General features: G+C 46.9%; 2 protein-coding genes and 1 pseudogene across 2 annotated transcripts in view; 1 reads left to right on the top strand and 2 right to left on the bottom strand.

Annotated features, from left to right (window-relative positions):
- Nucleotides 1-3,586, bottom strand: part of LOC115322954 (Y+L amino acid transporter 2-like) — a 48,510-nt gene extending 44,924 nt beyond the window's left edge. The window contains exon 1 of the mRNA XM_040212631.1: nucleotides 3,493-3,586. Coding sequence (XP_040068565.1) covers nucleotides 3,493-3,586 — 94 coding nt within the window. The remainder of the gene's footprint in view (nucleotides 1-3,492) is intronic.
- Nucleotides 3,587-4,796: 1,210 nt separating this feature from the next.
- On the top strand, nucleotides 4,797-5,594 carry LOC115330535 (annotated as a pseudogene).
- Nucleotides 5,595-16,170: 10,576 nt separating this feature from the next.
- On the bottom strand, nucleotides 16,171-16,890 carry LOC8027507 (large neutral amino acids transporter small subunit 1-like). The gene has a single exon (XM_029966221.2). The coding sequence runs from the start codon at nucleotides 16,888-16,890 to the stop codon at nucleotides 16,171-16,173; it is 720 nt and encodes a 239-aa protein (XP_029822081.2).
- Between the last annotated feature and the right edge of the window lie 5,447 nt (nucleotides 16,891-22,337).

Genomic DNA, 22,337 nt, shown 5'->3' with positions numbered 1-22,337 from the left:
AAATAATTTTGGCTTCTCCCACCCGTATCCACGGGATGCCAGGTTCGTCATAGCCGTGCGGTGGGAAGGAGCTTGTGCGGCTCGTCAATAGATTTGGTGTGTACGCCATGCGCCGTTTAGTTGTTGTGCCTGGAGTATGAAACTCGGAGCGTCAGAGTAGGAGTAAAGGAGTGTGGACTTAAAGGGGAGCTGCAATCATACTTAAGCGTCTACCTCTTTTGCGGTTTCCACGTCTCTTTGGGTTCAGGTAAGCCAGCGGGCACGGAGAGAATAACTAAATATCAGTGAGTCATATTTTAACCGGACGACGCGGAATCCTCCTCCACCTACGAGGGCGACCCGCGTTGCCGAACGCGCGGAATATGTGACGTCTTTGGTCCTGGGCTTACTACTGGTCAGAGCCGCTAAAAGCATTTTTTTTAGTCGATACAAAATATGAGTGTCGCGAACCGTTTCAATTATGTATGAAAGTAGTTTTTGTTCAGTATTTTAGATCAGAAAAGAAACAAATGCAGTTTATAAAGTACGGAAACAAGAAAAGACCCGTCGACAAACCCGCCACCAAGCGGTGAAAAAAACGGCGCATACTAGAAAGGCGTAGTGGGATGAGGCTCCGACGAACAATGGGCTTAGAAAGGTCCCGGATGTACGCGGTGGCACTGCGGTCGTATACCGGCTCGAGGATCCGACCGGTTCCGCGCGTTCCCAAGGCTTTCGGCGCGGGCTTGGCTGGCGATTTGACCCTTTGGCGGTATGGCAGCGCGAAGTGGCTCCCGTTCTGAACTGATCTTTACCCCGTGTTTGCGTCGTTTGTGGCCAATGAAGTGTTATGCCGAATTAGTCTTTAATCGCACGGCAAATGCAATGCGAGCTGCCCTGGCCGCCCGCTTCATACAGCCTAGTCAACACGTGCTTTAGTGGCACCCTCTCGAGCCGTTGACACTGAGTGCGGCAGCCGTGAGCGCTCGATGAGCTCACTACTTCACGGCCACTCAAACCAGGACCTACGACGTCATGAAGAATGTTATTTTTTGCTTGTTTCTGTAAGTCTAATTTGCCTATAACTTTTAAAATAAAGCGAAATTTGAGAAAAGAAAAGTTTCTTTAAATTACTACGTTCAATGCGCTCAGGTTCGGTCCAAATTAAAAACCAGTCAAAAAGGTATTGCAGGGCCACTTTAACGCTCCCAATGACGACAAAGGAGCAAAAAACATGTCTTCAGCACGCTGCCGGCCAGCCTCTGCAACGCGCCAAAAGGTTAATTTTCCGTGTCCCAAGATGGTCGTCCGGCAGCCGCAATCACGGAACGGGGAAGCGCAACTTAGCAATTGTCGTAGAGATAAGTAAAAAAATATGGAACGCATACCCTCCTAGCATCCATCAGGTAGGGATAAGCATTCTGTGCAGTCTATATGCTCATCAATGTCAACACATGTAGCCATTTGCAGGCAGTCGCATCCTTTCGAAGATCAATCTGGCCTTCGTCAGGCACCAGCTTTGGCTCTCAGCACACAGCCACTGTTGGTGGGCTTCGAGGCTGCTCGCATCTTCACCCTCCACAGGCGGGGCAGCCCCGGTCTGTAAATGTAGAATATGAATATGGCAGGTATTATTTGATAACACTTTATGTTTTGGCCGTGTAAAGAAAATCTGCATTACATTCTCTAAGATATCTGTTATGAAATAACAAGGTCAGGTGGAACGGCTCGAGTTCGCTGACTGAAAGACAGAGGGCTTAGCCTGAACCAATATCCTAGCAGCCTTCGATATTGGTGTGGGGGGAGAGAAGGCTGAACCTCTAAAGATGTCTTCAAATGATTCTCTAATTGCTTAACTCCAAAGTTTCAGGCTGCTGCACTTCAATGTTCTGAACTTTTTCCAACATATATTTGCGCTGTCGCTAACCATGTTCCATTTGCCAATTTTTTACATGCCCCTTCTCCTCCAATCAGAACAGCACGAGAGTCCGCCGTGAACAGACTTGGCATCATCGTGTGTCATATATCCCCGCTGATTGCCCATTAAAGCCAAGGTTCGAGCACAAGCTCATAGCATCGCTAGATGGTCGCACCGCACGAACCCTCGTGCAGCCTGAGTATCTACTAGTACTGTTAAAAGCGAGCGAGTTGAAAATGAATGCTTAAAATCGAAAGAATAAAGCGCGAGGGACAAGCACAGGACAACCACGTAAAGCCTGGTTCAAACAGTTGCGTTTGACCGCGTTGCGGCTGCGAGAAACCAGGACATCCCTGCTGCTTATATCGCGTGCCAAGATGATTCTTTGAATTGGAATCCACGCTTCATACGAAGCACAGATGTGCCGGTGACTCGTTTTCGGTTCTAAACGCAACGCCGACAAACACACTCAAACGCAAGTGTCGGAACCGACCTTTACGGTACAGGCTCACAGTAAAGCTGTGAGCCCGAACCGTCTCGCACGTCTAGCCTTCGCTTTAGTACATCTCAGGATAAGACGGAATGTATCATAAAAGAACCGATGTGGTCTCACCATTCTGAGCAGAAGTGCGTGAGTAACCGATGCTATTTTCGTGGTCGCTTGCACATAAACAACCAAGGAGCTTGTACACAACGCCGGCATTCATCTGGCTTGAAAACAACTTGAGCGTTGGCTTGGCTTGGATGTCAGCTGCCCATTGTGCTTACTTGAACTTCACGAAATCCTCTAAATTGAGCAGGCTGCTTCTTGACTTCCGCTGTCGGCGCGTATGTCTGCAATTCGGCGGTTTCCGAGTTCGACGATTCGGAAATCATGGGTGTACCACCGCAACACCCTCTTAACACGATTTCGGTAGCCGTAGGGTGTAAAAAGGATGTACGAAGGGTGTAGGCCTTTCCGTACACTCTTGAATATTCAAAAATCACGTAAAAATGGTGTAGGAAGGGTGTGAGCTCGGAAAAACACCCTTTTAACACGAACATGGGTGTTGAAATTTTTAGTGTGTACGCCTTGGCGCTTTTGCAAAACCTGACCGTTGAGACATCGTCCTCGTCACCGGTGATAGTGGATCTCGTGCAATGCATCAGTTTCGCCATTGCCATGAACACTCAGGAGAAGTATCGAAAGAGGGGAATTGGATCTTCAATGTTGCTGTTTCCTTTTTGGTCGGTGACCGCTGTCTGCATGTTTCCCGAGTTTTCGCGCCGCATGCGGGATGTCTTTGTCTCAAAAAGTTATTTTCCCAATGTTTGGAGGTTCTTTGTGATTTCTACAACTTATCCTGTTGTACTCCTGAAGTTGTTGCTACCCTGCTTGGCTGACGCCATTCATGACGTAAAAAGACCCTACCTTACCGCCCCACCGGTGTCCTTCCTTCTGTTTGGATGGTTGTCAAATCTCATACTTCAGAGGTCCCAGCACTGTGCCCAGCTTGAAGGTATTTACAACATGCCAGCAGACATGATGATCGGGCGAAACCACAGTGGGTGGAACTCGCTTTGGATGAAGGAACTGGATTAGGCTGGGTACGTACCAGGAGACGGATCATGTAGCGTCTCTACGCCGTTACCTTCAATGTCCTGGTTACTGTGGAAAACGTACTGGAAGACTGTTGTAATTTCGTGCATCTTAGCTACATTACGAGCCATAACGAAGATAATCCCCGCTTTTCTGTTCTATCTTCTGATGGCTTACATGATCGGGAACGACTCCACGTGGAAAGGGGTATTGTACGTCGTCGGTATGATAAGCCTCAACTTTGGGTCGGGCCTGCTTGCTGTCCGCGCGAAGAGGACACTCATCTTTGCGGGGCTAAATGCAAAAACTGTCTTGGTGGCAGCCATTTATAGGAAGGTACTTCGGCTTTGCAGCGAGTCACAGAGGGACCACACATGAGGGAAGCTAATCAACTTGATTTCGGTCGACGCTGATCGAATCACCAATCTTTGTTTCAGTTTTGGTCACATGGCCAGTGGGGTGCCGCTGATTGTGATTGCAGTGATTCTTCTGTGGCACTTCCTTGGAGGGGCCTGTCTCGCCGGGGTTGCTGTCACGCTCATTATAATCACTCTGACGGTACTAGCGTTCTGCGTCGGGAAAAAATACCACATACGTCAGATGCGATTGAAAGACAAACGTCTAAAAAATGTGGCAGAGATGTTGAGCAGCGTGAAAGTTCTCAAGCTTTTTGCCTAAGAAGGTGTCTCTACTAGCAAGTGCACATCCTTGCTACTAAGGAGGATGGGTCTGCTCAAGAAATATTCGTATCTTGCTGCGCTTGCTTTTTTTCTCTTTACTTGTTCGTCATTCATGGTTTCTCTAGCGAGCTTTATTACGTACCTGTGGATCAGCGATGATCACATCCTTGATCCAAGGACTGCGTTTGTGTCATTTACTCTGTTTAATTATATGCAGGTCCCCAAGTTTCTAATTCCAGATTTTATATCGAACGCGGTTCAAACGAGCGTTTCAATGTTGAGAATTCGGAGATTTTTACTGTCTTCTGAAGTAGAGGACTGTTCAGTTGGTCGACGGCTTGATAAAGACAACGCGGTCTCTGTGAAAAATGCAACGTTTTTCTGGTCGATAGACAGAACCCCGGCGTTGAGCAGCATTAACCTCACAGTCAAGACCGGTCAATTGGTCGCAGTCGTTGGACCCATAGCCTCCGGCAAGTCGTCTTTGCTGTCTGCATTGCTGGGAAACCTTAGGATTAGCTCGGGATCCGTGGATTGCATAGAAAATGTAGCGTACACCCCTCAATGTGCGTGGATCCGGAACAAGACCATACGAGAAAACGTGCTCTTTACGGCTAAGTACGACGCCCAACTGCACGAGATGGTTCTGAAGGCGTGTTGCCTCGAGAGAGACTTGACGATCCTTCCTGGTGGAGACATGGCGGAGATCGGCGAAAAAGGAATCAGCCTTATCGGCGGTCAAAAACAGAGGATCGGTCTTGCAAGAGCAGCTTACCAGAAGAAAGAACTTCATCTATTTGACGATCCGCTCTGCGCAGTAGACGCTCATATCGGAGCCTCCCCTTTCAAGGACGTTATCGGGCCTCGAGGAATGCTCAGAGAAACCACACGAATTTTGGTCACTCATAACCATTCGGTGTTCAGTGAAGTAGACTACATTGTTGTCATGCAGGAAGGGTCGGTTCTTGAGACTGCTACCTTTGAAGACCTCAGACATGAAGAAAGTGTTATTTCGGGACTGCTAAAAAGCGTTAGACAGAAAGCTCCAAAATTTGCAGTTATTGAGAACATGGCTACAAATGTAGACGTTGAAGCAGACATTGATGGGGGAATTAAAGACCACTCTTGTGGAGGAGGAGGCAGCAGAGGAAGGTTCAGTCATCCTCCGAGTATTGAGAACTTACATACGACACGCTGGGTCCTTTCTGCTGTTGGTGATTTTGTGTTACGCTGCCTGCACTGCAATCGGTGTGTTCGTTGGTTTATGGCTAAGCAAATGGACCAATAATTCAATATCGTCTACCGGAACTCAGGACCTATATCTTCACGCCTACAAGACTGAGGTATCCGTCCTCCTCGTAATTTTCCAGGCCTTCTTTAATTTTATCGCTGTCGCCTAGCCGTGGAAGGTAGCGCTTTCTTCCTCCACAAGAATTAACCTGTTGATGCTCAAGGGTGTGATAAGGGCGCCTCTTTCATTTTTTGATGTCACCCCCTCTGGTCGCCTATTGAACCGCTTCGGCAAGGACGTTGATGAGCTTGATGTCCAACTTCCATCGTCAGCTCACATTACTCTTCATTGTTTTTCACTGTTTGCCTCGTCTGTTGTCCTCATATGCACATACTTTGCGCCCTACATCCTAGTTGTTGTTCCTGTTGCAGTGTGCCTGCTAGTTTTACGTCAAGGGTATGTGGTCCAGTATCGTCACGTGAAAAGGCTGGAGACCGTCGCACGTTCTCTAGTTAACAACCACTTTTCCGAAACACTTGCAGGCTTGAGCAGCCTCCGAAGCTTCAGCGTTCAGGGTATTTTCGTGCGAGAGAACGACAAACATATTGGCAACTTGCACACCTGTACTGTGTACGGCCATCTTTGTGAATGCTGGATTGAAGTCTGGATGGGGGTAGCCAATGAAACGCTTCCGTTTTTGATGTCGTTGCTCCTCGTTGCCCGCCGCGACACAATAAATGTGGGAACAGCAGGTCTTCTAGTGTCTTACACGATGAATGCTGTATCCGTGTTTATCCACTTTATTTTTCATTCGAGCGGACTAGAAGCAACTTTGATATCAGCCGAACGTTTAGATGAGTACAGGAATCTGACACCCGAAGGGCCGCGGAAGTCCAAGTTAGGACTGGACCCGCACTGGCCCCGCTCAGGTTCGGTGCCTTTCAAGTCTTTCTCCACGCGGTACCGAGATGGCTTGGAGTTCGTACTCCAAAAAGTCAACCTCGACATACGCCCTGGTGAGAAGTTGGGGATCGTGGGACGAACTGGTGCCGTACAATCGACCATAGCACTAAGCCCTTTCCGCATTATCGAAGCAGCGGCCGGAAGTGTTGTAGTAGATGATGTGCACATTGCAGCCATAGGGTTACGGGACCTCCGTTCTCGGTTGACCATAATACCACAAGATCCGGTCTTGTTTCACGGCACTCTGTAGTTCAACCTCAACCCGACCGGCAATCACGACACTAGCGAGCTCCGGTGGGCATTGAAGGAATCTCATCTTGGCGTATTCCTTATACAAAATCGTGGTCTGGACTTTGAAGTTGAAGAAAACGGACTCAACCTCAGCGTGGGACAGAGACAACTGGTGTGTCTCGCGAGGGCTGTTTTGAGGAGTACGAAGATACTCGTGCTTGACGAAGCCGCGGCATCGGTGGATATGAACACCGACTTGTTGGTTCAGCAGACACTGAGTTATACGATGAGTGCATGGGTGCACTGGTCCTGACCATAGCTCATCGTCTTCATACGGTTCTGTCGTCGAACCGCGTCGTTGTGATGGACCAAGCAAGTGTCGTTAGTCGGCAGACTGACAGAACTGCTGACTGATGCGACGTCGTCGTTCTACGCAATGGTTCGCGAAGCGGGAGTTGAATTTCACCGCGCCGAGGTGTGAGACTTCTAGGTCAGATCTTTTGGATGCACTGGATGTGGGAGCGTCTAAGCGGACCTGACTCTCTTTAACAGTCATTAATCGCACATCTTTGTGGCAACTTCTTGACAAGTGCGTCTCCATCACTTATTAAAATAAAATAAAATATTTTGATTCCTTTTATATTTTGGTTATCGTTGCACAATTCGTGGATGTGTACAGGGTCAGATTTATGTATAAGACTTGGAGGGGGAGGGCGCGATGGGAGTTTATATATTTCTTGACTGTATTTATGTGTGTTATGAAATCACATTGGCAGCCTCGTTCCCACGGTTTCATAAACGATGATTATTAATTGCTTCAGTGAAACATCTTTTTTTTTTCTTTTGAAAAAGGGGTTTGGGGGGGGGGGGGGGGTTTAAAAGAAATATGTAGCGTCAGCTACAGACGTGACATTATTGTCGGAGTGGTTATCCCGCCAAATTTGGCAGAAACGTTTTCTCGCTAACTTAGCTGGCAAAGCTTCCGTTTGAGTCTCATTTATTTCAGAAATCTGACGGAAGCGGATTTTCCGCTCACAGAAGCTTCGTGGGAGACAACAATCCTTTGCATAAAAAAGAGAATGTTTGTGATCCGGACGCATAATTCCCTTATACTTAAAGGGGGAAAAAAGAGTGACTTTAAATTTAGAATTGCTCTCTATAACGCAAAAAGATTTCTGCAAAAATTGTTTGTTTTTTTTACCTCTGTGAGGTGACTTGCTGTAATAGCCTCTTTTCAAAAGTACACGCCATCTAGTAGCCGTTGCCCCAATTGTCCGAGTCCGCCATTGTTTCATCACGTGCTCTGAGCATGTATTGGACTCGCGCGTTGCGTCAGCGTTCCGCGAGGACTCGGATCCAATCACACTTGCCCAAGAAATGGCGACCGCCAATGTTGCTTGATGGGGTTTCGGAAAGGGTCTATTAGAGCTAGGGAGTAAAGGTAAAACTGCCATAGAAGCACCCGTTGCACATTATTTATTTTTGAAATATTTAAGCCCCAAGCGGGGCTCGCTTTAAAGATACATGGTCGCTAAAGTAGTCGAACACAAACATTTTTTGCGATATGACGTAGCGGAGGGAGTGTCCGAGAGAATGCCGCAAATTTTTTTTTAGAGCGCATGCTAGTGATGCAAAACTATCGATAAATCGACTATCGATACTATCGATAGTGTCGCAGAACTATCGATTGTCAACTATCGATAGTCCTATCGATAGTTTTTCGAGAGTCGACTATCGATAGTTTTTCGATAGTCGACTGTCAATGGTTTTTCAATAGTTTTTCGATATTTTTTTTGATAGTCGACTATCGATAGCATTATCGATAGTTTTTCTATAGTCACTATTGATAGTACTATCGACAGATTTTCGATAGTCGACTATCAATAGTTCTGCGACATTATCGATAGTTTTATTACTATCGGTAGTCTGATTTTTGGCGACCATCGATACTATCGATAGTACTATCGATAGTTTTGCACTACTAGCTCAGCGAACACAGTTGCCGTACCGCCGCTCACCTCCCTTCATCCACTCTTCGCCCAACTCCCGCCTTCGGCATCATTGAAAGCTGAACCGAAGTTGGGATGCGATAGGCCCTGTCACACTGAGGCAACCGTTTGTCAACTCTATCCGGCAACACAAGGGAATCGTGTTGCCGGCGACCTTGTCACATCGCGGCAACAACAACAGTCGGGCAACATGTTGCTGCTGCCCGGCAACCGTGTTGCCCGATTTGTTGTGCGACAACCCTGTCAAACCGCACTGACGGCGAGGAAAACACGAGGAACACTCGGCCATCTTGATTGTTTACCTTTATTCGTGTGCGGCGCGGCGTCGCTGGAAATGTGACGCTGCAAAGTTCTAGTGCGTTCGAAGGGCCGTAAATTACGACGGCATGGCCTCAACCAGTGACTCTGCTTAGACAATTTGACACGGGGAGTATTTTCCACCCTTTATTTTATCAAAACGTTCTTCATTCGCTTACAAAACAGATAGCCCTAACCGAGGAACGTGAGATCGCCGATATATGTTTGGGATTTGCGACACCCGGTATGAAGTGTTTCTGTCCGGTTCTTTCTTTGGTGCGATTCGTATTTTATTGTAAAAGTGAGTAAGCACCGGTAGTACCCGGTCCCAAAGCGTCTTTTGTAGCGTGGTGTTGAGCTGAACTGACAGGGTTTCAAAACTACGACACCGACACGATCGGCCTTCATAACAATCGGTGGAATAAAACTTTTCAACACTTTTACCTACCACCTGCCATGTGATCGCTTCATCCCCAAAACGTCCTGGATATTTTTGAAACAAATCAGGTGTCTGGTAGCGGCTGTTTCCAAGTTCCAAACATCAACAACCATGATAAAAGTGGCGGTTTTAATGCTTCAATTTTTTAATTTTTGCTTTTCTGGACTCTTTTTATTATACTTTATCAGAGGGTGAGTAGGCATGCCATTTTATTTCACGAGCAGTAATATGAGCTGGTCTCACGAAGGTTCTAATTTCGCAATTAGTCTGAACATTCACGATCCCAGCTGTAGCCATTTTGACAGTAACAGTCATAAAAATATTTTAGCTGCATGCCGGCCTTAGTTATTATTATCTAACGTTTTCCATGTCTTCATTTGCGTAAGACGTTATTCATAGGGAACTAGCTCTGTATTGAAGCTATCTATGCTGTCATGTTGCCGGCCCGAAATTCGCTCAGCCATCAATCAGGGCAACACACGCTGTCCAATACAAGTTGCTGCTGTTTTTTTTGCCGAAAGCTGTCGTACCGAGTCAACATTTTAGTTGCCGTCCATGCTGTGCTACTGTTGCCGTGATGTGACAGGTTTGTAGAACAACACGGGGAGCGAGCAACAAGTTGCCCGACTGTCACACAACGTGTTGTGTTGCTGTTGCCGTCGTGTTGCCTCAATGTGACAGGGCCAGCGTTTTGGCTAGTTGGGCTTCCCATTTGAAAAAAATAAAGCGAGAAAGAGAGAAGGGGGAGCGACGCAAACTACTAGCGTCGCAAAACTATCGATAGTAAATCAGCGACAGTACTATCATAGGTTCACGATAGCCGACTATCGAAAGAACTACAAATAGTTTTTCGATAGTCGACCATTGATAGTTTTTGATAGTCGACTATTGATAGTTTTTCGATAGACGGCAATCGGTAGTACTATCGATAGTTTTGCACCACTAGCACCGCATACCCTTGTCCGCGTACAGCGGCGTCGGCGTCGCCGTTGCCGTTGCCGTAACCGCGCGCGTTGCATTATGAGACGTCACAGACCTATGCACCAATTTAATTCCCCGCTAAATCTAGCGGAGAAAATGACATCACATGACTTAGTGTCATGTCACCTATGAGCAAATTCAGTTTCCCCGCTAAATTTAGCGGTAAAGCTGACGTCACATGACTTCGATACCAATTTAGTTTCCCCGTTAAATTTAGCGGGGAATCGACTGGTGTTGAGGTCCACGTGACTTCAATTTTCTCACTAAATCTAGCGGAGAAACTGAATTTGTTCATACTTGACGTGACGCGATGTTTAGTGACGTCATTTTGCCCGCTAAATTTAGTAACGAAACTGAATTGTGTTAAATTGCGCTAGTAGCGCAATCAACGCTATCATGTAGCGCTAAGCCGCGAGCGTTAGCACACAGGTCACAATACCCGTTGTGACCTCTCACAAATTCTCTACGCCTTCAGGCGAAATCAGGCCTCACAAAGAACTCATCGTCTCGCACAAGCCCCACACGCAAACTCAAGCGCTTCCTTTGAGCTCAAATCCCTCGCGAACTGATGCCCCTCGCCCTTACGGCCCTTACATCCCCCACCCACTCACGGTCCTCACACCCCTCACGGCCCTCACGTGCTCGTGGCTCTCACGCCCTAACCACCCTCACGCATCCTCACGCACTCATACCCCTCCCGCACTCACGGTCCTCACAGCCCTCACGGCCCTCATGCCCTCGCATCCCTCACGATACTCATTTATCCTCACACTCATGAATTTCATGCTTCAGAAACTCTCTCACCCTGACAATATAGTAAGGGTGCTGGCCAGCTGGTGAATGTTAAACATGTTGAATAAATCTGAAACGGAGGCAGAAGTGAACATATATAAGTCGAAGGAACAGAAAAGGAGAGGAGGCGTCGTCCTTTCCTTTTCTGTTCCCTCGACTTATATGTTCACTTCTGCCCCAGTCTCAGGTTTTATTCAACATTGTCTCTCACCCTCACCTCACCTGTGAAGATGAGGGTGAGTAAGGGCCCTTATGAGTGAAGTTTTCCAAGGTATGATGGCCACACGTAACGTGCACTAATGAGGCGTTGCCTGGGTGAGCTCGGTTGCCTGGGTTATTTAGGCTGTGGAGTTGGTCAACAATTCGTTGACGCATCTTGGAGAAAACGTACAGTCCGTAAAAAATCAAAAAAAAAATCAGGTTATGTGTGACGAGAGACACTGGTGTGTCTCACCCACCCTTGCTGTTGTATGACGGAGACAGTCTACCTTCTTTTGCACTGCACAGGATTGTACCGCAGCTCAATCTTCAATGCAAGAATGTCGCTTCGACTTCGCGTTCAACCCGACCAGGCAGTTGCAACGCACTGCTCTTAACACCGAAACGGCTGTTTTATATTGCTCTGCGTGTTCGTCTCCCTCAGCCATCGTTAGAGCTGGCCGTCGTTTCGCATGCGACACTATTTTTCAAGTCCGTTAACTTGGGTGTAAACTTCAACAGCTGCAGCTTCGGCAACCTTGCGTTCAACCGTTCCGTTTCTGCTGTTTCACTCGAGATTAAATTTTCGTGCTAAAGAATTCCACTCTACACTTTTGGAGCTTTGTATGCTTTTTTTTATCACTAGGGGGTTACTCATATGGTGCCCAAAAACCAAATACGTCACGTACACCGACAGGCGGCACTGACGTCACGCCGCTGAGGCGGCGCTGGTGTCGACAAGGTTCATTCGCAGATGCTTCACTCCCTTGGAGTCTGGTTTCCGCGCAAGCGCACTTACCACACCTGGTGGCATTGAACGCAAGCTTGTTTGCACACAGCTCGTTGGCTGATATACTATAGAGTTATCGGAATTCCCCAGAAGTTTGAATACCTCGCCTATAGAGATGCAGTTTAAACCCCGGCCGCGCCAAGTAACGTACCAATTCTTTAAGAGGCCATTTCGGTAACGCTTTTTTTCTTCACGAAAAAATAGTCAGAGTGCAGGCGAACTGGTGTAAGTTGAACAAGATTGTAAACCTGAGGCTGGGGCAGAAAAGAGAACACAACAGAAGGTAGAAAAAGAGGAGGCAGCGTCTCAAACTCAGCTGCAAAGTTTATTTCGTACACGCCTTATATACACGAACTCATCTCTGTGACGTCACGGCGCGGTGGTGGCGCGTCGGTCGCACTTCCGGTCTGGGGCTGTGGGCAGAAGTCCCCATGCCAGACGTGTATTCCTGCGTTGTTTTGCAAGGAACCAGACAAAAACCTGCCTTCTCGTCAAAACGCCGCGGACTGGACATGCGTGGCACAAAATAAGGCTTGAGCTTCATGGACTGGACATGCGTGGCACAAAATAAGGCTTGAGCGACCAATTTCTTTGGCCTAATAATTACGCTGTGAGCCACATCCTTAGGTATAGAGGCGAGAAACCGAAATGAACACCTATATTGAGAAATTAAATCCAAAATAGAAGTTAGTTTCGGTTCTGTTTCTGAAGTAAAACGTGCTTCACAAGTTAACGTGCAACACGTCATGAAAATTGCTATATGGCCTCCAATTTCACCATATTACAACATCTGACGTCACATCTACAATGTTGCCAGTACCGCCTCCCAGTTTCTCAGACCAAAATTAAAATTTCAATAGCTTCGAGAAAAAAATTAATGTGACTCGTAATTGGGGTGACTGTTACGATGTGCCTATTGGTGTGTTAGACCAAATTTGAAGCAAAACAGGGTCCGTAAACTTTTCACAAAACTTTACTTTTAAGCAAAACAGTAAAGACCTTAGCAATGCAAAATGTGCTATCTGCCGCCAGTGTTCCTTTTATACTGACTCAATGTCTGGGAACAATCAAGGCAAAAGAAACTCTCACGGTAAAGCCCGATGGGCGCTTTAAGTGTATAATAAATGATATAAAATGAAATAAACATAGAATCCTAGTAGGCGAATTCGTATTTGAAGCATCAAGCGGAGATTTCGGATGGATCAAACGTTGGCCTCCGTTGGTAGCCAGATCGAAACAACCGGCTCGTGCTTTTATTCAAGAGCACGCGCACCGAACGCGAATGCTGCGCGGGCACCGATACTGTGATCTGTGATTGGGTACAGGTGAAATAAGCAGGGAGATTGGGCGAGTGTGATTGGCACCCGGTCGATGCATCTTTGTAAAGGCAGGCATTGATTCAAGTATGCGCACTTCGTGCGATTAACAAATTTTGAACACTAGAGTATGATGAACCTTGTTGACGAAAATACTTTTGATAAAAATATCACTTTATTTTTCTCTAGTAAGGCGGTCAGTTGAGCGAGTTAAGAAGGAAGATCAATAGCACGCGCACACTCACGCACGCACGCACGGACGCATGCACGTACGCACGCAAATATACACACAAGCACGCACGCACGCACGCATGCACAATTACATTTCAGACAACCATTTTCGCGATTCGGCAAGCAGGAGGAACGGTTTTGAAGCTAAATTTTAAGAAGGGACAATACACCACTATAACTTGCTCAGTGTGAGCGTCTTCAAAGGTAAGAATATTCACTTTGTAGCCTACCCGCCTCGTATGCTAGGTGAGCATATATACATGGTTAAAATCAGCAAGCGACGTGGGGAAACTGGAGAAGAATACAGGAGACAGGATAGACCCTGAAATCACAACTCAAGGGGGGATCGGTGGCCGAGTGGGCTAGCGAATTCCAGCTACGAGCACGTAGAGCGAAGGCTAGTTCTGCAGAACCCAGGCTCCTAGGTTCAATCCCCACCCCTTCCCGTTTCGATCTGGATGAGCATCGTACAGGCGTGCGGTCATGTGTCACTACTGCGTGATGCACGTTAAAGACCCCAGGCTAGAGGTTGTAGTGCACTGGTTAAATTTCTCATCTACAGCTGGGAGACTCGTCGCCTGCTGAGGCAGACCAAGTTCTAGGCTGTATAAGCATACACACAACCCATTTTGTTTCTCACAGCTCAATGTCATTTAGAAGAGAAGAAGAAAGAGGATGACTCAACCAACAGGCACGTGCTCATGGAACGAGAACTCTAAGGCGTGGGGCGATGGCTTCAGCGGAGGCTATGCTTCAGCGCCTCGAAGCATTTAAGAACAAAACTTCCTTTTCAGATAGTGTCACAAAAGGATGGCCCAGGCAGTGCTAACCCCGACCTTGAATAATATACGACTCGTAAATTTCTCTGAAGAGTTTTTTTTTTCTTATATCGCCCGATGATAGCGGTGCTGGCCAGGTTTGAATTACATGTAGAGGCTTGACAGTGTAGAGGCAAGTGACCTCCTTACCGTTGAACTCATAGACAGGTTATGTTCATGTAGCCTATCACAATTACATCTCCCTGTCTTTCAACCATACGTTAAGGGAATGCTCGAAGTACTGGGCACAAACAGTGTAACATGTTTCTTTTTACATTTCACTCGATATATTTTGTTTTCCGAATTTAAGTATACCTGGGAACAAATACGGGCCATTTTCTGAGATGCTGGAAGGAAAAAACAACTGGAACTTGATATCCTTAGGCTACTTTATTTAAGCTGTGCGATACCTTGTGCAAGTATGCAACCACTACAACACGTTTCTTCTCAACGTTGCGCTTAGTACTTTCTTTTGCCTTTTCCTTTCTTAACCAAGGATCGCACGACCTCATTTAGCACCTGCATCGGGAACCCGGATGACCAGAGTGTCTCAACCTGAGCTTTAAGCTGTCATAAATGTTATGTAAACATCCTAAACATGAAAGACCTTTATCCATTTTAACAATTTTTGAGTGCGTTGAAGAGTAATGTAATATACCCCTTTTTGAACGTAGGGAGAAGGATTACCGTAAATTAATAGGTGGAAAAATTGCAAGAATCCTTCCTCAGCCTCTTAATAGGTGTATGTAAGACCAAATCTACACTTACAAAAATGTCCATAACATTGGTGACTAGGTCCTTTCCCAGGCGATTGTCAAGCAGAAGTAGAAAGTTATCAAGATATCGGAACACTTTTTTCACAGGAGTTCTAAGGGCATGTTGAAGGGCAAAATAAACTGGCAAGAAAAATATCGCCGAGGACAGGCGCCATTGACGACCCTGTTCATTATCCAGAGCTTTGGAGAAAAACTTCGTCATGCTATCCTATGAACGTATAAATGAGATAAAATTAAAGTAGTTCAGGAAAGCACTCAGTGGAAACACCACTCGAGTTTTGGAAGGATAGTTTATCCTTGTCCTCAATACATAATTTTGCAGAGTCAAGTAAGATATCACGGGGAAGTGAATAAGAAAGGTTCTGAACACCAACACTGAAGAAACTATGGCTGCCATAATGATCTGCCTTCAAAGATTCCACTTCTTTCTTCCTCTCTTCTTGATGGAATATTGAGTTGTGAGTTGAGTGCCTCTCCTGTCTCCTGTATTCTTCTTCGGTTTCCTCACGTCGCTCGGTGACATTAATCTTGTATAAGGCTTACAAACCACTCCAGTTCACCATATTTCTATAGGCGTGCATATATTACCCAGTAAAATACTATTACAGAACCACCACCAGAAAAGGTGCATGCATAGAAGGACAAGCACGTCCTACCATACGTGTACTCCTGACACCCGGTCCTACGATATGGAAGTTTTAAACTGAGGTCACACTGCTCACACTTCATACAGAACGACAGTCTGCAAACACGAGTCACCGGAATATCCGTGGTTCGAATGCCGCGTGCCAAGTTTCTTTTTGAACTCATTGCCCTGCCATGCGGCATTCAAAGCAGGGATCTCGCAGAGTCTCGCGTTTGAATCTGTATATGATGTATATATACATCACACAAAAGATAGTCTGCATACAGATGACCCGGTTTTAACGGACTGGAGCGCGTCTACATCTTTTCACGCAGCATAACCTCGAGTTCATCAACACAAGCGCAACTCTTCAGCAGCTTTTGAAGGAAGCAGGTAAATGTGGGAGCTCCGGGAAGCGCTAACCTAAGCCGAACAAACACCACGTAATAAGCACAGCCAGCGATTGAGCCACCGGCCAGGAAAGCAAACGGAAGGAAGTCCACGGGCTGCACAAGGCGCGCGCCAAGTGGGATCAAGAAAGCCAAAACGCGGATGGCTGCCAGCACGGTAGGTGCCCGGTAAGGCCTTGGGGCGTCCTTCATGGAGACCCGTAGCACAAAGAACGACACTAAGATCAGGCCGTTGTTCAACGCGTAAATGAGAGGAAGAGCCTCCACAATAAACGTGACGGATCCCAGAAATGTGTACAACATTGACAGGAGCCCACGAAGTAACAGCGACGTTAGGGGCACCCCGCTGTCTACGTTGACCGTAGAGAAGATGGCCGGGAAATGGCGCTGTCTCGCTGCCGCAAGGATAACTCTACTATTGGCGAAGAAGACGGCGCATGACGTGCCGAAGAGCCCAACGGCTATGAGGAGAGGCATCAGGGTTGCCGCCTTGCTACCCCACGTTGCGGCGACGAAGGTGACTGCGACGACCTCCGTACTCGCCATAGCCGCCGAGTCGAGGACCGTGAATAGAAAAAGGTTGTAGAGGAAGACGAAAAGAGTTGCAATCAGCAGTCCTCCAAACATCGCCAACGGAATGTTGCGGGACGGATTGGCTATTTCACCAGCGAAATTGCTCACAAACTTCCTGTAAAAAAAAAAAAAAAAGGTTTTTTGTTTTTTTTTGTCTGTGGTTACGTGGTACTCTATGCGTGTTCGTGTTTTCAAATCAAGTCCGCGGGCCGGTCGGAAGGATTCCGCGGACAAGCTCTGTCCCGCACGCGGGGTTTAGAGGCACGTGCTATAAAGCAAGCTACCACCCAAAGAAACCAGCAAAACAAATCTTGTGCAGGTCTATATCTGAAGAGCTTTTGTGACCTAGTTATTGTCTTGTGTCTTGCACGGAAAATGTCTACAATTTTGTTTCAGCAGACGATGACTTACCTACTATTTGCAAATGCATTGAAATTAGTTCTAATACCCTAGTTACACTAGCGCACCGAACTGTCACTAAGCCAACAATAGTTGACTCAATCGCGATCGGCCGGAGTTACACGGCGGCGCTAAGTATCATTGAGCCGCTAACGATCACCGAGTTCAAATGAGCTGGTCTACCTCAGTTAACTGATGGGGGTTCGCCCAAGCTAAATATTGCAACGTTCGCCGCATCACCGCCCATGGCTAGCGCCAACGAAGCACTTACTATTGCGGAATACTGGGGTAGGTATCTAGAGAGTATCGTTGCAGCAAATACTGTCGGAAGAGGTGTAATTCGGGGCCGGAGCTGCCGCAAGATCGAACACGGCACGTCGCGGAAGCCAAAGCTAGGCGAGGGCGGCCATTCTGATGCCGGTGCCGATAAGTGGCTGCACTCGGGAATTTTCTTTTCGTTAAGTAGGTAGGTCTATTAGCCCTAAAGTTTCGCCAATTGAGGCTTGCGAACAATAAGAAAACAAAAACTAAGCTACCATCCTCCTGTAGGTATGTGGGTTGCAAAGTATGCAACAGCAAGTTTTCCGGCGGTCGTCTCGGCGTTAAACAAGGGATCGTCGTAAAGATGATTTACTGAAATACAAAAAAAAGTATTGTAAGAATACGTCTGATGAAGTACCTACTATCGTGTTATCAATAGCGCTCACCTTCAGATACAGTGATGAATCCAGTGATAATAAATGAGATGAGAATGGTGGAAGTGATTATTGATAGAAATCCCTGGACTCTCGAAGATATCTTTATGGAGAAGCAGTTGACTGCCGTGGCCAAACCTGAAGACAGTGGCATAAAGTACCTTGCATTGAACGATTGTTTTAATGTTTTATACTGGATATCAAGTTCAGTTCTTTTTTTTTTTTTACTCAACTGCTCCTTTGTACAAAGTGCAGGTTTTGAAGGGACATTTACGGTCACCGATAGCTTAAAAAGCCCATGGCGTAACGTAGTCACGGTACCTTGATATCGCTCTGAAGCAAATGAGGCTGCGTAATTAGCCGATCAAAAACACATACACACTAAAACATGCATTTCAAATAAAAAAAAGGGTGCGATCATTTCAAAGTGTGCCACCGGACATTGACGCTACGGTGCGGTCTCTATAGCAGAAGCATTCAGCAGAGACATCGTATGTAGCAGCCCACCTTAGCTTCTAGTCAATGCCAGATTACCTGAGGACATCGCTATACAAAACGGTCGATGAAGCGGTTAGCCTTTTTTACCAGGAAAACGGAAACACACATGCGCTGCCGAAAACAGCCGCGATCACTTCAATCTTAGCACGTCTACTTGATCCGCCGACAGGAGAAAAGCAACCCGAGTAGCGAGTAGTAACAAGAGTACCGAAAAAAAAACACCTCCCATGTATAGATTTCATGAATTACCGACACCGGTGAATGTCGTCCTGTTGTGATTCCTATACCCCCGAAGAGATAAGTGCTTTGTGAGGCATATCCCATGCAGCACTGATAAACGGAACACATTGCGGTCTGTGGCCGTCGTTGCCGCCTACAACTCTAAAGGGGGGGGGGGGGGGGGGGGGGCCGTGGAGCCGGCGTTACGATTTCAAACCCGAGCTCCCGCTAAACCTGTGGTCAACTGACGTCAGATCAAGCACAGAGCTGCACTGGACGCGGGTAAGTTTTTGAATGTCAAAGTCCGAAACGTTCACTCCGGATTGTGATTGAGATACACTGCCGGGGGTGCAAAACCTTTACTCCGGGTTGTGATCGAGAAACACTGCCGCGCGTGCAAAACCTTTACTCCGGGTTGTCATCGAGAAACACTGCCGCGGGTGCAAAACCTTTACTCCGGGTTGTGATTGAGAAACACTGTCGCGGGTGCAAAACCTTTACTCCAAGTTGTGATTGAGAAACACTGCCGCGGGTGCAAAACCTTTACTCCAGGTTGTGATCGAGAAACACTGTCGCGGGTGCAAAACTTTTACTCCGGATTGTGATTGAGATACACTGCCGCGGGTGCAAAACCTTTACTCCGGGTTGTGATCGAGAAACACTGTCGCGGGTGCAAAACCTTTACTCCAGGTTGTGATCGAGAAACACTTTTGCGGGTGCAAAGCCTTTACTCCGGGTTGTGATCGAGAAACACTGCCGCTGGTGCAAAACATTTACTCAAGGTTGTGATTGAGAAACACTGCCGCGGGTGCAAAACCTTTACTCCAGGTTGTGATCGAGAAACACTGTCGCGGGTGCAAAACTTTTACTCCGGATTGTGATTGAGATACACTGCCGCGGGTGCAAAACCTTTACTCTGGGTTGTGATCGAGAAACACTGCCGCGGGTGCAAAACCTTTACTCCAGGTTGTGATTGAGAAACACTGCCGCGGGTGCAAAACCTTTACTCCGGGTTGTGATCGAGGAACACTGCCGCGGGTGCAAAACCTTTACTCCGAGTTGTGATTGAGAAACACTGTCGCGGGTGCAAAACCTTTACTCCAGGTTGTGATCGAGAAACACTGTTGCGGGTGCAAACCCTTTACTCCGGGTTGTGATCGAGAAACACTGCCGCGGGTGCAAAACCTTTACTCCGGATTGTGATCAAGAAACGCTGCCGCGGGTGGAAAACCTTTACTCCGGACTGTAATCGCAAAAAGAAAAAGAAAAAAAAAAAAAAAGAAAGCTGCCGCGGGGTGGTGGAGACGCGACCAACAGGGCAGGGGAGAGCGGGCAGCGCTTCCCTATGCAATTTAACGCAAACTCTGACGTTCGGTGTCGCTGACAACCAGATGTCAAGGCGGATCGGAGCGTTCGAAGAAATTCATGCCGTATTTCTCTTAAGCTATCGGTGACTGCAGTCTCAGTGATCGAGCGCGCGAAGCTTATGGAAGGAGTCTTTTGAACTTGAACTCACATGTAAACGCTAGAGCCAGGAGCAGTTTTGCCGCGTAAGGTGGGAGGCAGCCAGGGTATGGTATGCTCAGGATGTAGCTTGCAAACATTTGTGCCTGGAGCGCCATGATCAGGGGATCGCCAAGTATGAGGAAGTTCCAGGCGTACATGAATGGGATGACGTCGCCAAACCTCCCGAAGGACTTGCTGCCGGCAACCACGTAGGCATAGCCACCACCAGACGCCGGTAGCAACGTTGCCAACTCCATGTGGCACAGTCCAGCTGCAAATATTAATGTGGAAGCATTTAAATATTTTTGTTTTTGTTTTTTGAGTTATATCTTTTTTACATATGAGATGCGGGTACGTGTCTTCGCTGGGCTCTAAAGCCACAGTCAGACTGCAAATGCATCAAGTCAGTTCGCAAGCAGATTCGAACGTAGGTCAACACGAAATCCGTGCTTCGAATATCGCATGTCAACGACTTGTTCAAGGAGAAACTTGGCACGCGGCATTCGAACTACGGATATCGCGGTGACTGATGTTTACACAATGTCTTGTGGGACGTCGGCTTAATCTGGCCCTTATGGTTGTGCCTGTAGTCTATATAGATCCCTTTCAATATTTAGAAATGATGCATAGATTATGTGCGGCGGCTTCGTTAGCATTCCGGAGTGTATTCGGATTGAGACGCGTTCCACATGAGTGCTGCGTCAGTGCTTCGCAGGAACTCGAAACCAGGCACGGGCTTCACAATTTTCTGCATTATCATAATCGAAACATCACGTGCACACCATTTTCATCCAGGAAGGATTACTACACTTAACTTTTATGCGCTGATTAAAACCATGTACCAATAATTAAAACTGATTCCCACTACCACCGCTAGGGAATTCTTTTCGGCTTCCGGTTGGTCAGGAAAGCATGTCAAGCCCTTCTTCTGCGTCTGACGCACTCCCTGGCTCTGTTAATTGCCGCAGTCACTGTTACACCTCGGGAAGTACATGATAGTGGTTTGTCAGCAGTAATTCGTACAATGAACACGTATGCAAAACGACGGGCGGCGGAAGCTGCAGTAAAATGTCATATGCGCGGTATTGAGGCAACGGAACTGACGGGCTGACCGACATGGTTCAGTTGCTGTGCGGTTACATGCTCTGTTTCTTCGAGGGAGGACGTCATCAAATATGTTCTCGTCCTCTCTGTATTCGGCGATTTGGTTGTCATCTCGTTGGTCATTGCCAGTCCAGTCATTCAAGTTCAGGTCGCCCTTAGTCTGATTATTAATTGCTGTTGTTATCATCATGTCAGTTCTCATGTTTCAAAAAACCCAAGGCACATAGTTGGGGGAATTAAAATGAATACTGATTAATTATATTCAATTGCAATTTTCTTTCTGGAAAGAGACTAATCAATTTGGAATTATATTCAACACCAGGGGTGGCCATAAAAACATATTCATAGAGCCATAAAAAGGAACTGTTTTAAATGAAGAGCCGAAGGAGAAACATGGTACTTTCAATTTTTTTTTAAACTTTCCTTTTTAGTTGGTGGCAACAGCGAATTCCACTCATAAGGCAATTGCTGAGCATGCTTCTGTAATGTTCGTGCACGCTCATAACACAAGTACCTTGCCCATTTGTATTTTGGCACAAAGCTGGCAAAACACAAGCAACCTTTTGATCCTGAGAGGAGGAAGGAGGGTTGGGTTTACTAAGGAGTAAGGTGGTAAAGTGTGTCAGTCGGTAAACGTTGAACATAATAAAAAATTGCGCACAAAGAGACGATGAACATGTTTTGTTCTTGTATTTTTGTGCCCGATATTTCGTTCTGTGTGCCAGGGAGCCGCAAGCCGCACTTGGGCCCCCGAAGAGCCGCTAGAGGCGCGCGAGCCGCGGTTCGCCCACTTCTGTTCTACACCTATACTTGGCGTCAACTATAGTGTGCAACCTTGTCAAGATTAGTATATCTTCCACAGTGCTCCCCAGGCAGACGCTGCTGCGAGAGCATGTGGTCGAGGATTCCCCTCGCATCTCATTCGCATTCGCTGAGACTAGTTGAAAGATTTGGGACAATGAGAAAGCTACGCTGGCCTTGACAATGTGGCCCAAAATAGTTGACGCCAAGTATAGAAGGGTGTGCGTGATCGCGAAGCTCAAATTGGTTTCAAATTCAAACGTGGATTGTAATTTTTCC

The sequence above is a fragment of the Ixodes scapularis genome, unplaced genomic scaffold, assembly GCF_016920785.2.
Source record: "Ixodes scapularis isolate PalLabHiFi unplaced genomic scaffold, ASM1692078v2 PGA_scaffold4__175_contigs__length_147842914, whole genome shotgun sequence".
Taxonomy (NCBI): Eukaryota; Metazoa; Arthropoda; class Arachnida; order Ixodida; family Ixodidae; genus Ixodes; species Ixodes scapularis.
The sequence above is the reverse complement of the archived record's forward strand: the minus strand, read 5'-3'. Positions and strand labels throughout refer to the sequence as shown.